Source organism: Pungitius pungitius, chromosome 3 (assembly GCF_949316345.1).
Source record: "Pungitius pungitius chromosome 3, fPunPun2.1, whole genome shotgun sequence".
NCBI classification, from domain to species: Eukaryota; Metazoa; Chordata; class Actinopteri; order Perciformes; family Gasterosteidae; genus Pungitius; species Pungitius pungitius.
In genome coordinates, this window is record NC_084902.1 from 22,838,940 (window position 1) to 22,858,785 (window position 19,846).

General features: G+C 45.7%; 1 protein-coding gene across 2 annotated transcripts; it reads left to right on the forward strand.

The window, feature by feature from the left end:
• The first annotated feature begins 1,089 nt into the window (after positions 1 to 1,089).
• Positions 1,090 to 14,909, forward strand: sts (steroid sulfatase (microsomal), isozyme S). 2 transcript variants are annotated; one of them, XM_037473290.2, is made up of 10 exons: positions 1,090 to 1,155; positions 1,751 to 1,920; positions 2,924 to 3,045; positions 8,428 to 8,550; positions 9,741 to 10,152; positions 10,373 to 10,509; positions 11,623 to 11,760; positions 12,559 to 12,718; positions 13,003 to 13,124; positions 13,307 to 14,909. In XM_037473290.2, the coding sequence occupies exons 2-10, from the start codon at positions 1,769 to 1,771 to the stop codon at positions 13,687 to 13,689; spliced, it is 1,749 nt and encodes a 582-aa protein (XP_037329187.2). In that variant the 5' UTR covers positions 1,090 to 1,155; positions 1,751 to 1,768; the 3' UTR covers positions 13,690 to 14,909. The 2 variants fall into 2 exon arrangements, with proteins under 2 accessions (XP_037329187.2, XP_037329190.2); XM_037473293.2 differs by lacking the exons at positions 1,090 to 1,155; positions 1,751 to 1,920 and having other exon boundaries at positions 3,010 to 3,123.
• Positions 14,910 to 19,846: the final 4,937 nt, after the last annotated feature.

Consider the following 19,846-nt stretch of genomic DNA (forward strand, 5'->3'; position numbering starts at 1 on the left):
ATCCAATCGTGGGCTGCACCTCTTCTGTCTGTACTGTCTGTACGGCTTGTATTGATGATATCTGTATTCTTTATGATTTCTCTATATTCTAGTTAGTGATAAATACTTAATCACAAACAAGTTTAAGATTCTTTTGATTTCTCACAAGGGCTTAATCCACGAATTTCCACCACTCAGTCAAGTTGTATCCAATGTAACCAGGTTTCTACGTGCTCTGGAGGACCACATTCAAAACAGCCTGTCTTCAAAGGGTTAGGGGCGGGGGGTGACATTCCCTCCTCAGGCCCTTATTGAGCACTTGCTTTAGATGCACACACTCTACTTAAAGTAGTCTTTCCGCAGTCTCAATGGGGACTCAATGGTGGGGAGCAAAATACATTTGAAGAAATTCTTCTCTCCAAATTGTATAACCTCAGTACACTTTAGAGCTGCATGAGGAGGTCTGAATGTTCACATTGTTCGGATTCAAAAGGCCGTATTGTGTTAGTGTAACTGATGAGAGAAAATGAAAGAGCCTTTTACTCTATAACTAAATATGTTCATTTCGTTTCATTTATAAAGAGTTTTCCTGAGTGTACCTTTTCAATAAAACATTCCGAATTTCTTTTTGATGGATTTACAAAACATATTTCTTCAAATGGCTTGTCTATCTGTACGAGATACAAATGGAAATAAAATCATCAGGAACATTGATTTATGCCAAATAGAAAATAACTAATTAGGAATTGGTTCGCAATAAAATATACAGTGCCCAGAAAAAAAAGATTTGGTTCTACTCCACATGAAAGGTAAAAAGAAAAAATAGAACCATATACAACTTTTCTTCTGCATTTGTTAGAAAGTTTCATCTTCTCAAAATCTCTAATTTCTGAGTTTCCAGGCAGGACCCAATACACAGTATTATGCTGCTTTTTGGTGATAATAACCGTGCTCCTTCATTAGTACAGCATGACTTAATAGACCTCAGTTTCAGCCTATCACAAACAGACACCGCGTCACGTGACGCAGCAGCCCAAAGCTCGCCTGCTTTCTCTGAGAACTCCTGTTTCCTCGTTTGCTTGCGTCTCGAGAAAAGCACGTCCGCGAGGGAAGACGTCGATGCAAATGCCTTGGACACTTTGGATAAGAGTCTGATGCAATTTAAAAGCAGAGAAGGTAATTGTGCAACACATGAGCAACGTTACCGCAACAACAGGTGACGTTAGAGACACTTCGGCGGTGGATAAACTAGACGTAACAACGTAGTTTTGTCTTCTCAACCTAAGTGTCCCGTGTGGCCGGAAGTGTATTTTGAAAAGCCCCCAATGTTGCTAACGAGCGTAAATTGACACCATTGTCATTGGCCTTTCTTGGGAAAACGTACATAAAAGGAGGAGTAAACCATGTCGTACGAACCGTTGTGAGAGGATACGTGCAACACATAAGGACTTCTGTCATGTTATTGAGAGTAATGTCAAACACATCAATCACATGGGTCGACTTTTTGTAGGAGGTATACCTAATGGCTGCTACAGCGTATTCTTATTATAAAGAACAATCAAATTTGCTAATCACCCCGATTGGTGCATCTGAGACAATTGTAATGTCTTTAGAAAGTAGGCTTCCATTTTTTTTACCGTTCCTTTAAACAGGTTTAAACAAACTATTTAAATTGTCTGTACCAACATGTACGTTATGAAACACTCCAAAGATGTATCCTAGAAAGGTAAGCACAAAAATCCATCATAATTTCTTGTGATTTCTCCTCTAGTATCTCTGCCGCAACGTCATGAAGGCAATAATGCTGCCATCCTCCCTGCTGCTGCTCTTAGGGCTGAGATGTGTGTCTCCTCTGGAGGGCAGCAAGCCCAACTTTGTCCTGATCATGGTGGATGACCTGGGGATTGGAGACCTAGGCTGCTATGGCAACACAACTCTCAGGTGAAAAACCTGTCGCTCTTCTATAACATAGCAACTGTCTTCATGATTGATTCCTTTTAAACACAACATTTTTCATTCCAGTCCATCTCTGCCCCCCCCCCCCCAGGGTCTTCTGCAGGGTCTCCTTACAGTTGGGCCTCCCTGAGTACATTACATTACATTACATGTCATTTAGCTGAAATGTTTATCAACTACAAAAAGTACATTTCAACCATAAGGATACAAACGCAAAAGAACAAGAAAATGCAATTTTATTAAACACGCCAATTTACAACTTGCTATAGATGAAAGTCATTATAAGTACAATTAAAGTGCTACAATTTGTTATTGTTTTTAGTCAAGATACAGTCTGAAGAGGTGTGTCTTTAGTTTGCGGTGGAAGATGTAAAGGCTCTCTGCGGTCCTGATGTAATCACAGAGCTCATTCCAACGTTTCGGAGCCAGGACAGAGCTAATGATTTTGTCAAGTGTTTTGCTCAGTAAGGGAGTAGCGAGCAGTTTGGCAGATGCAGAGCGGAGTGTGCGACATCCTGGTTAGATGCCCGAACCAGTGAATAAATAGTTTATCCCCAAACAGTGACAGTGTAACTGGGGATTTTGGAAAGACATATCTTTTGTGTTTAGCAATACTTCCCTGGATAGGTAACAGAACTACGATATGAATTCAAAGGCTTGTACCAAAAGCCTACTGAGATTTATATTTCACTTTTTCTTACTTATTTGTTTGCATTTTATATAGCTGAAGGGGAGATTGTTTGTATTCATCAAATTATGGTTTGGAGATTAATATGTTTATCTATGATATGTGAATGCTGAATCATTTTGGTTAGTTCTAATGGGCAGGTGGTACTGTGTATGGTAGCCATCAGTGTAGGAATGGGTGTGAATGGGCGAATGATGCAGTTTTAAAGGGCTTTAGAATAGAAAAGTCAATTTACCACTAGCACTGCAAACTGTCGTACCTGATAGCTGACAAATCTCTCTTTATTTTATTATTTTTTAGGACCCCCAATATTGACCAGCTAGCACAGGAGGGTGTGAAGCTGACCCACCACATCGCCGCAGCGAGCCTCTGCACCCCCAGCCGGGCGGCGTTTCTCACAGGGAGATACCCCATACGATCAGGCCAGTTCAGAGACAGCGACCCGTCAACAAAAAGATTCTTCCACGTCCAGCTGGAATCCCATTAATTAATGGCGAAAGGTTTAAGAACTGACGTGTTCTTTTAACGTTCATACACAGCAAACTGTGGTGACTGTTCATATGTATGTATGTATGTATGTATGTATGTATGTATGTATGTATGTATGTATATTAGGGCTGTCAAATGATTAAAAATTTTAATCAAACGACTTGCTGAACCTGACGGCCTGACATATGCCTGCAGGTGGCAGTAATGTGTTGTAAAGGATGAAGTGCATTCCCTAGAAGAAAAGTCACTTTCCTGACCTGAATCATTTGTCACGCTGCGCATGCGTGAAATTTGTCAAAAAAATTGACGTAATTAACAACAAACAGCTAATTAACGCCGTTAACGCGCTATTTCTGACAGCCCTAATATATATATATATATATATATATATATATATATTGTGGCACGCCCGGGGGGGGGGGGGGGGGGTCCACGTCACACGTTCAACCAGACACGCCGGCACCAGGAGTACAATAGGTAGTATTTTATTGGAGGCAAATGAGGGAGGTTTAGCCACACTTCACCGTTCCCTCCCTTCGTCAGGTCCACGTGTCGTTCGCCAATCGGGTCCTCGTCCAAAAAAGGGGGGGGGGTCGTTCATCAATCGGGTCCTCGTCCAAAGGGGTCAATACACGGGGGGGGGTTAGTCAGCCGGTCCAAGTCACAACAATTACCTCAGTTTTCCGTTCGTTTGTTCGCTGTCACCACACCTCTCTCTGCTCTGTCCTACTCCCCCCCCCTTCACTCTCCCTGCTTCCTTTATATCTGAGTTCCTCCTGCCCTGATTGCCGGCAGCCTCTCCTCGTTAGGCGGGGGAGGTCCATAGCAGGCTCGGGGGTGGAACCACCGGGCCGCAACATACCTCCCTTCTACCACCACTCCCCTCAGTCTGCTACACACCCCCCTCTTCAGCTCCGACCGGGAGGGAGGGGCGGTCCAGCTCCCTAGAGCATCCCGCCGGGAGAGAGCGTCTGCATTGCCATGAGCCGTCCCCGACCTATGGGTGACAGAAAAAGCAAAGGGCTGTAATGATAGAAACCAGCGCGTGACCCTAGCATTATTGTCCTTGTTCCTTGACATCCAAACCAGTGGGGCGTGGTCCGTTATGAGGGTGAAATGTCGTCCTAGCAGGTAGTACTTCAGCTTCTCTAGGGCCCACTTGATCGCAAGACCTTCTTTTTCAACTGTGGAGTACTTCTGTTCTCTCAGCAACAATTTCCGGCTAATGTATAGGATCGGATGTTCCTCACCTTCTTGCAGCTGTGACAAGACTGCCCCAACCCCGGTTTCAGATGCGTCTGTCTGTACCACCAACGGTTTGGAGAAGTCTGGGGTCACCAGTACAGGTCCTGAACACAGCGCTCCCTTCAGGTCCTGGAAGGCTTTCTCCGTCTCCTCGGTCCACCTCACCTGGTTGGGCTGGCGGTTCTTGGTCAGGTCTGTCAGTGGGCCCGCTAGGGCCGCAAAGTTCGGGATGAATCTCCGATAGTAGCTTGTCAATCCTACAAATGTGCGTACCTGTTTTTTTGTACTGGGCCGGGGCCACTCCCGGATCGCCTCTACCTTCTTCACTTGGGGTTTCACGCAGCCCCTCCCAATCGTGTATCCGAGGTATTCAGCCTTATGCAGCCCGAGTCGACACTTTGCGGGGTTCGCCGTTAAACCTGCCTCCCGTAAGGCCTGTATGACGGCGCTCACCTGGTGCAGATGGTCCTGCCACTTACTCCCATGGATGACGATGTCGTCTATGTACGCCGCCGCATACGCTTGATGGGGACGTAGAACTCTGTCCATCAACCTCTGGAAGGTTGCCGGGGCTCCATGTAGTCCAAAGGGCAGCTTTTTGTAGTGAAACAATCCGTCCGGGGTTGCAAACGCCGTTTTCTCCCGTGCCTCAAGGGCCAGAGGCACCTGCCAATAGCCCTTTGTGAGGTCCAGCGTACTGATAAAACGGGCTGTTCCCAGTCTCTCAATTAGTTCGTCGATACGGGGCATGGGGTAGGCGTCGAATTTAGAAATTTCATTAACTTTCCTAAAATTGTTACAAAACCGAGTCGTGCCATCTGGTTTCGGCACCAACACTATCGGGCTACACCACTCGCTGTTGGACTCCTCTATAACGTCTGCTTCTAGCATCCTTCTTACTTCGGATCTGACCGCCTCTCTTCTCGCTTCTGGTATGCGGTACGGTCTCAACTTCACCTTTCTCCCGGGTTCAGTGACTATGTGATGCTCGATGAGATCCGTGCGCCCTGGTTCCTCCGAGAACACGTCCCGGTTCTGGTTGACCAACTCCCCTAGATCTTGCCTCTGTGCTGGACTCAGGTGTTCTCCCATGGGTACTGCTGCGGGCTTGGCCTCTGCCGTGGCCTTCCTTTGGGCAAAAGAACAGAGGACATCACGGGCATTCCATTTCTTCAGCAAGTTCACGTGGTATATCTTAGTTGGTTGTCTACGCCCCGGCTGCCGGACTTTATAGTTTACCTCCCCCATCCGCTCCAGCACTTCATATGGCCCGTTCCACCTGGCCAAAAACTTACATTCCGACGTGGGGACCAGTACCAGCACTTTGTCTCCGGGCTTGAAGTCCCGTGGTTGTGCTCCCCTGTTGTACACCCGAGCTTGGGCCTCCTGGGCCTCCCGCATATGTTCCCGTACCAGGGGCCACAGAGTCGCCATCCGGTCTCTCATCTTTTCCACGTGCTCCACGACGGTGCGATGGGGTGATGGCTGCTGTTCCCAAGCCTCCTTCGCCACGTCCAGCAGTCCCCTGGGTCGTCTTCCATACAGGAGCTCGAAGGGAGAGAACCCGGTGGAAGCTTGTGGTACCTCCCGGATTGAGAACATCAGATACGGAAGCAGCTGGTCCCAATTCTTCCCATCCGCCTCCATCGCCTTCTTGAGCATCTGCTTCAGTGTCCGGTTGAATCTCTCCACCAGCCCGTCTGTCTGTGGGTGATACACTGAAGTACGCAACTGGGTCACTTTCATCAGTTTGCAAAGATCCTTCATAATTCGAGACATGAATGGGGTTTCTTGGTCCGTCAATATCTCATTGGGTATTCCCACACGGGAGAACAACATTACCAACTCCCGGGCTATTCCCTTGGTAGCCATGGTGCGCAGGGGAATGGCCTCCGGGTATCTGGTGGCGTAGTCCAGTATCACCAGGATGTACTGGTGGCCCCGGTTGCTCTTGGGTAACGGTCCCACTAAGTCCATGGCGATCCTGCTGAAGGGGACTGAGAGGATGGGTAGGGGGACCAAGGGGTTGCGGGAATGGCCCTTTGGCGCCACCACCTGACACTCCGGGCAGCTCCGGCAGTAATCCTCAACGGCCTTCTTCACCCCCGGCCAGTAGAACCGGCCTTTGATCCGGTCAAGGGTTTTCTCCACCCCTAAATGAGCCCCCAGCAGGTGGGTGTGTGCCAGCTGTAAGACATGTTGGACAAAGGGACGGGGCACCAACAACAACTCCACACATTCCTCATTCCTTTTCACGACTTGATATAGTAGTTTCTTTTTAATTGCAAAATTAGGATAAGTGACATGACTTACCCCTTCCATGGGTTGGCCGTCCACCACAGTGACCTGTTGGAGCGCATTGGTCAGGTTGGGGTCCTCCAATTGGGCCGTGCCAAACCGGCCTGCCAGTGAGGCAGGTTCCGGTTCCGCCTCTAGGGCCATCGGAAGCATTTCGTTCAGGCCACCCTCGCCTTCTTCCTGGCTTGCTTCTCCTTCTTCGTCCTCTGACGGGGGGCCTGTAGACGCCTGGGGGTTCACTTCCTGAAGTCCACACATCCGGGCTTTGCCTTTCCGGGTGTCTGCCCCCTCCTTACAGTTTACTCTCCTCTGACCCCCTCGTTCCTTCCCCTCCCTCGACATACTGGTCCATAGAGGGCGGAACAGAGGGCAATCTCTGCCGATGAGGACCGGTACCGGTAAATTCGGGACGATTCCGACGGGTCCGAGGGGGGCCGTTCCTCTGTGCCTGTCCACCGCGCAGCACCTCCAATGCTGCCTGATGTCCCTCCACTAGTTCTACCAGCTGATCGGCGCTCTGAGGGTTAGCTTGACTCGCTAACCGTTTAGCCTCAAATGGTAGGGCGCGCAGGAACTTGTCGATGACCACCTTCTCAATGGGCGTGAGCGTCAGTGGCTCCGCGGTTAGCCAGCTCTTTGCAAGTCGGATTAGGTCGTGCATTTGGGCTCGGGGGGGGGCTGTGGCCTCATACGTCCAGTCGTGGAACCTTTGGGCCCTGCTAATGAGACTGTATCCATACCGCCGCAGGATCTCTTTCTTCAGCAGCCCATAGTTTGTCGCCTGGTCCACAGTCAGGTCCTGATATGTCCTTTGTGCGGGACCGGACAGAAACGGAGCTAGCAGACTGGCCCATTGCTCCGGTGGCCATGCTTCTCTTGCCGCTGTTCTCTCGAAGACTTGGAGGTAAGCTTCGATGTCATCGTCTTCCGTTAGCTTTAGTATAAACTGACTGGGTTTGGGACTGGCGCCCGTCGGGCCCCCAGCTCTGTCGGCCTGTGCGGCTGTCAACCGGCCGAGTTCGGCTCGCAGGAGCGTGGTCTGGTGACGTTGCTCCTCCAGCAGCTCTTGGTGCCTCGCCTGCTGGGCGAGGTTTGACTCCACCAGTTGCTTCACCAATGCTTCCATGGTACTCTGTCACGGTAATTTACAGAGTTTAGATCGCTGCCCGCATTCTCCACCATATGTGGCACGCCCGGGGGGGGGGGGAGGGTCCACGTCACACGCTCAATCAGACACGCCGGCACCAGGAGTACAATAGGTAGTATTTTATTGGAGGCAAATGAGGGAGGTTTAGCCACACTTCACCGTTCCCTCCCTTCGTCAGGTCCACGTGTCGTTCGCCAATCGGGTCCTCGTCCAAAAAAGGGGGGGGGTCGTTCATCAATCGGGTCCTCGTCCAAAGGGGTCAATACACGGGGGGGGGGGGGTTAGTCAGCCGGTCCAAGTCACAACAATTACCTCAGTTTTCCGTTCGTTTGTTCGCTGTCACCACACCTCTCTCTGCTCTGTCCTACTCCCCCCCCTTCACTCTCCCTGCTTCCTTTATATCTGAGTTCCTCCTGCCCTGATTGCCGGCAGCCTCTCCTCGTTAGGCGGGGGAGGTCCATAGCAGGCTCGGGGGTGGAACCACCGGGCCGCAACATACCTCCCTTCTACCACCACTCCCCTCAGTCTGCTACAATATATATATATATATATATATATAAATAATTTAAAGAAGTTCCTGCCCGGCAGCTGTTCTGTGGTTTTAATGGTATGTCCCCTTCCACAGGTGTGGCCGGTTATCACAGACCCGGTGTTTTTTTGTTTAATGCAGCCTCTGGAGGTCTTCCCGGCCAGGAGGTCACCTTTGCTAATATTGCAAAACAACATGGCTATAAGACCGCTCTTATTGGTAAATCTCCATCTTCTTTGATTACAGTACTGTAGTTCTGAACCGTGGATCTCTGTCCTATGCCGATCACTCCGATGCTCATGAGCCATTACACATGGTGCGATTTTATTTTTAAATTATGATACTAGTGTGGTGTTAAGTAGTCAAGAGTTTTACTATAGTTTATGGATAAAGTAATCAGGAATGACAGATTTTTTTTAAAACCCCACCAAAAGCCACTTTCAATGAGTCTCTGAAAGCTTAAACTCCGTCAATAAAATCCCACCATAAGAACACATTTTTGATAACTAGGGGTTATTTCAAACAAACCTTTTGTAACAAACCTCATTTGTTGCATCGCAGTGGCTTGAGATGCAACACATTAAATACCTGGAATGACTGGGTACATTAACCCATTACAAATACGTTAATGTATCAATCCATTTACCACTACAATGATTTGTTTGTTTGTTTCTTTTTTTTTTTGAGTATTGGGAGGGGCTTAACACTGCTGCGCACATTAACCGGAGGAAAACGGAGGAAGGTACTACGTTTTTAAATGGATATTTTTATTTTCATTTTAAATCTCTACCAGACGGCCGAGTCAATAAAAGCAACGGTATTTGTAACCAGTGCAAACTGAAAGTATCTTATCACCAGAGTACTACGAGCCTAAAGCGCCACGAGCCTGAAGTAACCCGGTTGGCCTCATTGCCCAACTACCAGAACCCCTGCTCCAAAATTGTAAACCATGGGAAAACACCGGATTACATCGTCATAATCTGGAGAGTCAGCAATGGTCAGGCTTGGTTCTGAAGCTGTGTTCACATACTGTACACTGGTCAGATCCAGCATCGGTGTCATCATTTTGTAGAAGTCTCATACATTGTTTAGTATGTCATGAACATAATCTTGAAAGAAGGAAGGGTTAAGATGACTTTAACAACAATGGCAGTAGTTTTGATTAACCTAACCATTGTTAAATATACTATTTCAATGCCAACAATGACATCTGTGTCATGTCTGCACCCTCAGCTTCAGAAAATCTACAAACCTTTTAAATAAACAATTAGCTTAGCGATTAGCTTTGGCTTTTTTGCTGCTTCTTATGCACAACGATCACCTGTCCAGTACCCATCAAACTGCCCATGTTCTTTGTGATCGAGGAATCTTTCCATTGAGGGTTTTCAATTCCCTTTTACTGTTTTCAGGAAAGTGGCACCTCGGACTGAACTGCGAGAGCAGTGAGGACCACTGCCACCACCCCGGCGTCCACGGCTTCGACTACTTCTTCGGCATCCCCTTGACCAACCTACGAGACTGCCGGCCAGGCCACGGCACCGTCTTCCAGTTCCATAAATACATCCCGTACAGGGGGATGGCCGCCGCCCTGGTCGCCGCCGGGTCTCTCTGCCACGTTGGCGCCCTCAACCCCCGCAGAGGGCTGGTCCTGGGCCTGCTGGGTCTGACGGCCCTGGTCACGGGTCTGGTGGTGGGATTCGTGGCCCTGATGCCGTACCTCAACTGCGTTCTCATGAGGAACCACCTGGTTGTCGAGCAGCCATTTGCGTCCGAGAACCTGACCCAGAGGATGACCCACGAGGCCGTGGACTTCTTGGAGCGGTGCGACGTCAGCCCGCCTTCTTGTGATCTGGGACACTGGCTCATGGTTTCATGATAGAAATTTCAATCTTCTCCACATGTTCAGTGATTCTAAGCTAGACTATTTGCTTTCAAGTAGTCATCTCGTGAATAGGTCAGATTCATTTAAAATGAAGGTAATCATTAGCGGCAGCCCAATCCATTGTACAATATAATATATTATATTTACTTGATTCCGCAGGAACTCTGCAGGGCCTCTCCTCCTGTTTTTCTCTTTCATCCAAGTGCACACAGCCATGTTTGCGTCGGCGGCCTTCAGAGGGACGAGCCGCCACGGCCTCTACGGAGACGCAGTCCACGAAGTGGACTGGAGCGTAGGTGGGTCGACACAGTCTATTGTGTGTATATATATCATATTTATGGTGTCTTATGTATCCAGTACTTTTTGGTTTTTTAATTCAGCTGATGTGGGCAGAGAAAGGCGCTATTAAAGCGAGCGCTATCCGCGTTTGTCATGGTGCTGATAATGCAAATATGCATACATGAAGGCCAGGGTCTGGATACCAATTATTTAAAAAACCTCTGCTTACATGACATTATTTCACAGTGCTGTTCCAAAACAAAACGGAAAGTATAACTGACTCGTCCAGGAAATCTGTGAACACTATCACTATATAAAAGTTAGTCTGACTCTGCTTTGAATGTGACCCCCGCATTTACTGGCTGGAGGGTGAAATGCATTTTCTAAACAAATGAAATCTAGCTTCACTTTGCATTGGAATACAAATGAATGTGTTAATGACCGGAATGCTTTTCCCACTGTACGGTGTGGGCCTCATTGTAATCAGTGCTTGTTAAGATTTGGACATCCGCAGTCACACAACTAGATGCTCATTTTCCCGGGGGGGAGTTTTCTGGCTGTACCCAATGCTAATCGGAGTGCAGTTACAAGCATGTGGTGGGCAGAAGTGCTTATTTTCGTTAAATCATGGCCTGCTGTGAATTTGTGTTTGTTTGCTTCCCCAGCCTCGGTACTGGTAATAATAGTCATCAAACAACAAGACATCAAACATTAAGTTTACATTTGATTAGTCTCGGCCCACTGGATGTTAGAATACAGAACAGATAGAACAAAATAGATTTGCCTGCTGTAGTTATTAGTACATATTTTAATATTCTTATTATGTGAAGTACTGGTAAATGGACTGTGCTCGTATTTCTCTTTTCTACCCTTCCAACCCCTCGAGGGAACTTTAACACTACACATCATTTACATTCACCCACTCAACAGGCTACAATGCGAGGTGCCATCTGCCCACCAGGAGTTAACCTATTCATTTATCCAACACAGCCACAGCCTTCGGGAGCAGCAACATATTATTTTATTCATTTGTGTCTTTTGTTCTGCATTCATTGTATTCAGAACCAGTTAAGAACCCCAAGAACCCAAAATGTGTCCAATGACACTTGCAGCGTGTGGTGTGTCCTCAGGTGAAATCATGAAGACTCTGGACCGACTCCAGCTGAGAGAAACCACTCTGGTTTACCTGACATCAGACCAGGGGGCCCACGTGGAGGAAATCTCAGCATCGGGGGAGGTCAACAGAGGATGGAATGGAATATATAAAGGTACATGATGGAATATATGAAGGTAGCATGATGACGAACAGCTATTTGAGGCCGAAATTTGTATTGTTATTATTTCCGTCGGGAGACAATGGAAACTTCAAAGGTTTAACTTGTGGTTCTGAAAGAAAAAGGTTGAAGCAATTAAATGTCTCAAAGATGCAAAGTCAGTGTTATATGCGGACATGATTAGCACAACCCGTTGAGGACATATTTTATGAAAGCAGATATAGGACTTTATTCAATCTTGTATCATAACTAATAACTATATCCCCAATGAGAATATTTACTTTCTTCCCACTACTGATGTACATTTTTTTTCCCTAAAGACTTAATGGTTTCCCATTGACTGCCACCCAGAAGGGAATTGTGTAGGTTTAGATTAATCATCTCTTCTGACTTGATTTGGAAGAGTATTGTTGACTGTATGGCAGTGACGGTCTGCTATGCTCTTTAAATCCATCCACCTATCAATCATCTTCTGGTTATCTGGGGTCGGGTTGTGAAATGTCGGGTCACCATTTCACAGCTTATGGGGGATCCCGATGCGTTCCCAGCCAGCTGAGAGATATAATTCCCCCAGCCGGTCTTCTACCAGTCGGGCGTCCATGGGTAACATTGACTAGGAGGCGGGCCCCAGGGGGCATCCTGATTAGATGCCTAAATCCACCTCGGCGGAATCCTTTCGGCACAGAGTAGCACCTCCAGTTCAGACCCCCAAAACCACTTTTGGTTCCTTCACAGATTGAGAGCAGATGGCAACACTTAGATCTTTGTGTCCTTGTGCTTCCCCCTGAGCAGCAGGGAAGTCCACAAATTGGGAGGGAGGCATCCGAGTGCCGGGAATCCTGCGTTGGCCAGGGAACATCCCCAGTGGCAGAGAGGTGGACGAGCCCACCAGCAACATGGACCTGTTCCCCACGGTGGTGCGGCTGAGCGGAGCCTCTGTCCCGGTGGACCGGTAAGGTTGGGCAGCAGCGAGACAGCCTCACCTCCCCCTGTCACTCGAAAAAACAAACGCAATCCCAAAATATCATATTTACGATAAAAGGACAGAGGATGAGGGGGGGGGGGAGGAGTCTGAGTGATGGTCCGGGCTCATAGGGAGTGAGAGCCAGGAAATGTGTGTGTGTGTGTGTATGTGTGTGTGTGTGGTTTTTTTTTTTAAAGGTATAAGAAAGGCTGTTGTTCACAGTAATGAGATGTGTCGGCAATTTGATTGAGGTCCTGTCTTCTGGTCTTCAGGGAAATAGATGGCCACGACCTCGTGAATTTGCTTCGGGGCCGAGTTGAAAGGTCGACCCATGAATTTCTGTTCCACTATTGTAACATCTACTTGAATGCGGTCCGATGGCATCCCCAAAACAGTAAGTGAGAAATCCAGAGTGTCAGGTGCACACAGCAAATAAATATACCCTAATGCATTGCTTCCAACACACCCTACATCACCGAGGCGATATCCATGGTCATCCTCTATGAAGCAATATAGAAACAACAGAGACATTGCAGAAATATGGAACAATGATTGTATGCTGTGAAATTTCCTCAGGTAGCTCCGTGTGGAAAGCCTTCTACTTCACGCCAAACTTCTACCCGGAGAACGAGACGGCCTGTTTCCACACGCACACCTGCTTCTGCTCCAAGGGCTACGTGACCTACCACAACCCTCCGCTGCTCTTCGACCTCACACGGGACCCTTCGGAGAGCACGCCGCTGACCCCCGACAAGGAGCCGGCCTTTCACTCTGTCCTGGCCGCGATGGAGGCGGCCGTGGAGCGGCATCGGCGGTCTGTGGAGCCCGTGGAGAGCCAGATGTCGCCGTGGAACCTGATGTGGAAGCCGTGGCTGCAGCCCTGCTGCTCCACCCTGGCACAGCTCTGTCGGTGTGGGCGAGATGAAGAGCGCGATTATCACTCCGAAAACAACGTTTGAGTCGCAACCGGGGTCACCGAGTGTCATGTTCTACCCAAGGGCAGTGGACGAGAAGGGAATCGATGTGATTGCGTATTCGATACCTGTCATTAATCAATTTTTATTGAAATAACTTTTTGCAAGTTATATAATATTAATATAAAAACTTTCAGACAGCCTTCAAAGTTCTATAAAATATGGAGATATGAGGCGAAAAATGCATCTGCCTATGTGTGGATATTAAGAATGAATAGTCACGATATAGAGTACTGAAAAATACTCTAGAGGAGGCTTTTGAGCAGGCAAGTGAAACAGCTGGAGTCAGAATCTGGACTTTGGAAGTCTGGCTGGTCATACATTTTGGTTGGAGTAAGATCAGCTGTCAATAGGTGATATTCTGCACATCGTCATCTTGTTCTTGAAAGCAGGTAACGCTGACTATATATTATGTGGACTTGGTGAAGTTAGTTGAAGGATACAATAGGCTTCATCCGGTTTTCACTTATGGTGTTCAAAAAGGATATTTACATAACACATGAATAAAATAATAATGACAAGAACTTAAACAAGCTTGTTCCTTATAAGTTTGAGTTTTTAAGCACCCTGGCTACATAAAGACACAAAATCAAGCAATTGGTTTAAAGAAATGAAAGAGTTCACTACAATGATTCACTTATTGATAAAACATTAGTGAATTAAATATATTTACACAACAGGGACAGTAAATTCTAAACCAGAGCAGCCTCTGCCTGGCCCTCAAGCTCCAGCATGTCCTTCTGCCCCCAGTGTTTATTGAGCAGGTCGTGGACATTTTCCTTGTGCTTGTGGTCCAACACAAACACAAAGTACAATTAAAGCTGCGAGCAGTGTTGGACGGGTCCTCACTACTCCCTGCACGTCGGGGCACTGGCCGGACGGTTAGAAATGCGGCCGAGGAACCCTGCGGCCGTCGGACGAAGCGTTCGCAAGTCAGTGGTCGTTAACCGTGTGGAGCAACGTCAGGAATGCCGCTTTGCAAACTTTATCTTTGACATTATCATGGTCTTAGGCTTTTTATGTCAACATATAACCAGGAGCCCCAAAAAGGCCCGCGGTTTGTGAGAATAATAATAATAATTCCTTGAAATACAATAGGTTCCTCTACGACTAGTCGTAGCGAGGACCCTAATAAAATGCTTTTAGTGTACACCAAAATACAACCTGAGATATCTATTCAACAAAGTAATGAGAATGTTGTAAAACTGCTGTAATTTTGAAACTGTCATCAATAGAATAATACCAATGTACGGTTATGATTGTATTCAATGTAATCTGAAATTCTTTTAAGTTGTTTTACTCAGTGGAATAATGTATTCAACCACTGCTCTCAGCGATGCACAATTGACCTTAATACAGAGAAAACATGTTGGTACAGTGTTCATACTACTGTAAGTGGGATGATAAAAAATCACAAGAGGCAGACAAGGCAAGTGACAGTTTATTTTTGTAATATAATCACATCAGTAAAATATAGACCGGATGACTGTGCTGGGTTGTGTGGGGTTTTGGACTCTCCCCTAAAACCTGTCCTCGGTCCGACCAACAAGGGGCTCGTGCCACTGCGACAACATATCACAGGATCATTGAGGGGGGGAAGGGGAGGGGGGGATGTATGGATGAGGTAGTATGGTGTGGGAGATGAAGGATGTTGTCTTTTTTCCCCTTGAACTTTGTGCCTCATCTTTTCCATCTCTGTCTGACGGGCTTGCATCTGTATCCCAAAGATGCCCAATTTTTTTTTAAAGTCCAAACAAATATCTTCAAGGAGGGTTCTTTCTGCCTCACATTCTCGGACCGTGGTGGCAATCAGATCCTCCGTCTCCCTGATCCTCATCATCAGGCCCAGCTCATTGAAGTCAGTGGTAGCGACTTTCTTTTGGTATTCCCGCTTTTGCCGCTTGTTTAAAGCAGCGAGAGAATCCCTCTCCTTTATAAGCTGGATGTTGTCTTCCTCCAACTTTTGTTTTGTGAGCTTCATACCGAAATGCTGCTTCTGCTCGAGAGGTGGCTGGTTCTGACTCAAAAAAAAAGCATACCACAATTTACTGTGATACTGCCAGAATCAGATAAAAACTGAAATATTAAATTTTGGCCATACCGCCCAGCCACAGCAAAAAACGTACACTCAGTACATATGACAAATCTTTTTTGAAATCTTTTGTATTAACGTGCACCAAACCAGCACAATGGGAAAGTTGAATTTGAAACATTGAAGAGTAACAACATGGTTTGTCTGTACTTTCTGCCAGTTTGGGACATTACTAGATATTTATTACTGTGTAAGGGTATGAATCATACATTCAATTCATTTTTTTATTTTGTATAGCCCAAAATCGCAAAATTAAATTATCAGAGGGTTTTACAGTCTGTACACATGTAACATCCTCTGTACCGAAACCCTCACATCGGCACAGGAAAAACTCCCCAAAATATGAAAAAACCCTTCAATGGGGAAAAAAAAGGGAAGAAACCTTAGGGAGAACGTCAGAGGAGGGATCCCTCTCCCGGGATGGACAGACTGCAATGGATGTCATGTGTACAGAATCAACAATGTAAAAGATGTACAATACATTCAATACCTCTAACAGAAATGATACAAGTAATTGCAAGTAGCAGAACAAGTGTACGGCAGGACCACTGCAGGGACAACCTCCATCAGATAGAACCACCATCCACAGAGGCTTCTGTGGGGAGGGAGAGCAGAAAGATGTTGGTTTTTGATGACAGTAATATGAATCATATTTAAAGTAATGATGATGGCAGCAGCAGGTGTCAGCAGGGCCATGTCAGGAGTCAGAACCGGGGTCCGCACGAAACTATGATCCACGGAGACCTGCTAGGCGAGAAAGCACAAAAAACTCCCGGAAAGAAGCTTAATTAGTGATGTACATTAATTAAACATGGATGATTGTGGAAGGAGAGAGTGAGAGTGTGAGTGAAAGAGGGGCTCGGTGTGTCCTAAGAAGTCCCCCGGCAGTCTAAGCCTAGAGCAGCTTAACTAAGGGCTGGTCCAAGCTAACCTGAGCCAGCCGTAACTAAGCAATATCAAAGAGGAACGTTTTAAGCTTTATCTTAAATTAACTGACCGAGTCTGCCCCCTGGACTGAAAGTGGAAGCTGGTTCCACAAAAGAGGAGCTTGATAACTGAAGGCTCTGGCCCCCATCCTACTTTTTAAAACTCTAGGAACCACAAGTAGCCCAGCATCTACGGAGGTTCCACTGCTCATAGTTTTTTTTTTTTGTCTTACTGTATGTCCTCATTTGTCTTCTTTGTTCTTCTTCTCTTCCCCTTTTGTAGTTGTTGTAATTAAGACAGCTGTGTGAACAATTAGGAAATTGGCTTTTTCTGTGTTCAATTCAATTCAATTCATTTTATTTTGTATAGCCCAAAATCGCAAATTACAAATTTGCCTCAGAGGGCTTTACAGTCTGTACACATGCAACATCCTCTGTCCCGAAACCCTCACATCGGCACAGGAAAAACTCCCCAAAATATGAAAAAAACCTGTGTTGAGTGGATTACTAACTCCTCAGATAGGAATTTGACATTAACTTAAGACAAGGTGGGCAATTGACTATTTTACAATTCAGAGTTTTGTATGTTGTGGTTTGAAAATGGTACAAAAATGCTTGTGATCTTTGTGAAGAACAATGGAAAAAGCTACAAATGATTTTCCGGATATATTAAAGATCTGGTTGGCTGTATGAACTGCTGTGATAAAATTAGGGATTTTTGTGCACAGTGAGAAAATTATGCTTTTGATTTGTGATTTGTATGAAATGAAGGAGAATCTACTATCTGTTTAGGACAATTACAAAGTGTACTGATCACTGTGTTAACTGTTTTGAGAGCTGTTACCTGAGTTTGGAGAAATGTGCCAAATCGATTGAGAAAAACTGTAATTCAGGGAATTAAAACAGGTGGTGTCAGAAGTACTGTGAAAAGCTCCACCCATCTCCTCACCTCCATCTGGATTTATATAGTGTTAGATTTCAGTGACACTGAACAGTGTCAATGGATAGTTTTTAATTTTACACTATCACTGCTGTATTCACACACAGTAGTAACATCAACACTTACCAGAGATATTTGCCGTAGTGTTCATTTTTTATAGCTATGGGTCATATTAGGAAGCACAGTGGTGTGGTGGTTAGTACTGTCGCCTCACTTGCACGAGGTTCTTGGGTTTGGCTCCGCCCCGTGTTTGCATTTGTAAATTCTCAGTTCTTAATTGCTGATAAGTGTGAACAGTTGTTTGTCTCAATGTTATGCCTGTGCTTGGCTGGGAATCAATTCAGGGTGTACCGTGACTCCTGAGATTGACCCCAACAACCCTCTATGAACATTTTTTTTTTAGATCAGTGTTTCTCAACTGGTGGGTCGCGACCCGGTCGCGGACCCGTTTGTAGTGGGAAAATAAAAAATAAAAAAATGTCATCCTGTGATTTTATTTTGAAGGTAATTAGAACGCGGAAGCAAACCTGCAGGGATTGTAAATGTTAAATTATTCCTGACAGTCGGCACATTATTAGAATTAGATCTCTCAATGTTTATGCTGAGGTTTTTTTAATTGGCCTTTTCCATTGAGGGCCTTTTTTGGCATGTTACAGTAAGACAAGCACAAGTATCAATGATGAAACAAACAAGGTGATGGTGGTGCATGGACTAGAGAGGGTGTCCTGGGAACCGCAAGGTTGGTAGTTTGAACCCTGGCTGCCCTAAGCGCCAAGTCAAAGCGTCCCTGACCAAGACAACCAACTCTTAATTGCTCCCTGGGCACAAAAGTAAAATCCATGGGTTACAAATGGCATGTAAGTCGCTTTGGAAAAAAATCTTCAGCAAAATGACTTGTATTGTAACAATGGCTTAATCCTATTTAGCTTCTTCAGTTCAGGGTCTTGGTATTGCCTCGCTATCATGGAGTCATTTTTACTACTCAGTCCTGTACTTCTCTTACTTCAATGACAAGTCAAAAGTACCTGCACGGGGAAGTCTGGTGTGGATGGGGTTGTAGGGTTTCCTGCACAGCATACGCACCTGTATAAAAGCACAAAAACATATTGTTTGATTTGTTTTTTATTGATTGGGTTTTGAATTTCATGTCATGTGAACATTTTATTCAGTCTTTCAAATGAATGTTTAGAAATTACAGTTGCGCCTAGAAAATGCATTTCCTGCTGAAAATGCATTGGAATGCATAAAGCTGAAATTAATTTCATAAAGTTGCTTAAAATACAAAAATGAAAAAAGCTGAAATTATTTGTAAACATTTATGAAACAATAGAAATAGGAAAAGCTGAATATTTTTAAATGAATCTAAAAATAGCTGATAATACAGTAATGGGAAAAACCGAAATGGACTTGAAAGAATTGCCAAAAACAGAAATGGGAGAAGCTTATATGAATTTGAAAAAATAATAAGATAATAATAATAATAAGGTTTATTACTAGTTATAGTTGTAATTGTGGTACTAGTGGTACTAGTAGTAGAAGAAGTACTAGTTGTAATAGTATTTGAAGGAGCAGTAGTGGTGTACCTGTGGTTGAGGTACAGATAATCATTGAGGCTTTTGTTTTGAAATAATGGAATTGGGTGAGGGGGGGAGAGAATGTTTGTCATTCAAACTAAATGGACTTGGTAAAATGGATGTGTACAGCGCTTTTCTAGTCTTCTGAGCACTCAAAGCGCTTTAACACTATGACATCATTCACCCATTCATACACTGATGACAGGACCTACCTTACACAGTGACACCTGCCCATCAGTAACTAACATTCAAACACTGTAGTCACCGCTAGAGGAGCAATGCTGGGGTCAAGTGTCTTGCCCAAGGACACATCACCATGCGGGTGAGCCGGGCCTGGGATTAAACCGCCAACCCTCTGATTGAAGGACGGCCGCGCTTGTCTCTGTCTGAAGATATTTAAACTAACAATGAGAATTCCAAAAGGTTTACAAAGTGTTTCCCTACATTCAATTTGGGCCCCAAGAAAGTATGTTTCTTGATGTTTACAATGATCCTGATCCAATATATGAGGAGGTGAAGCATATGATACGCAAAAAAGGAACACGGCAGCTAATTAAACAGAGAAAAAGCCTGGCAGACAATCGTGGACCAACTGAATGCGGAAGGTTAC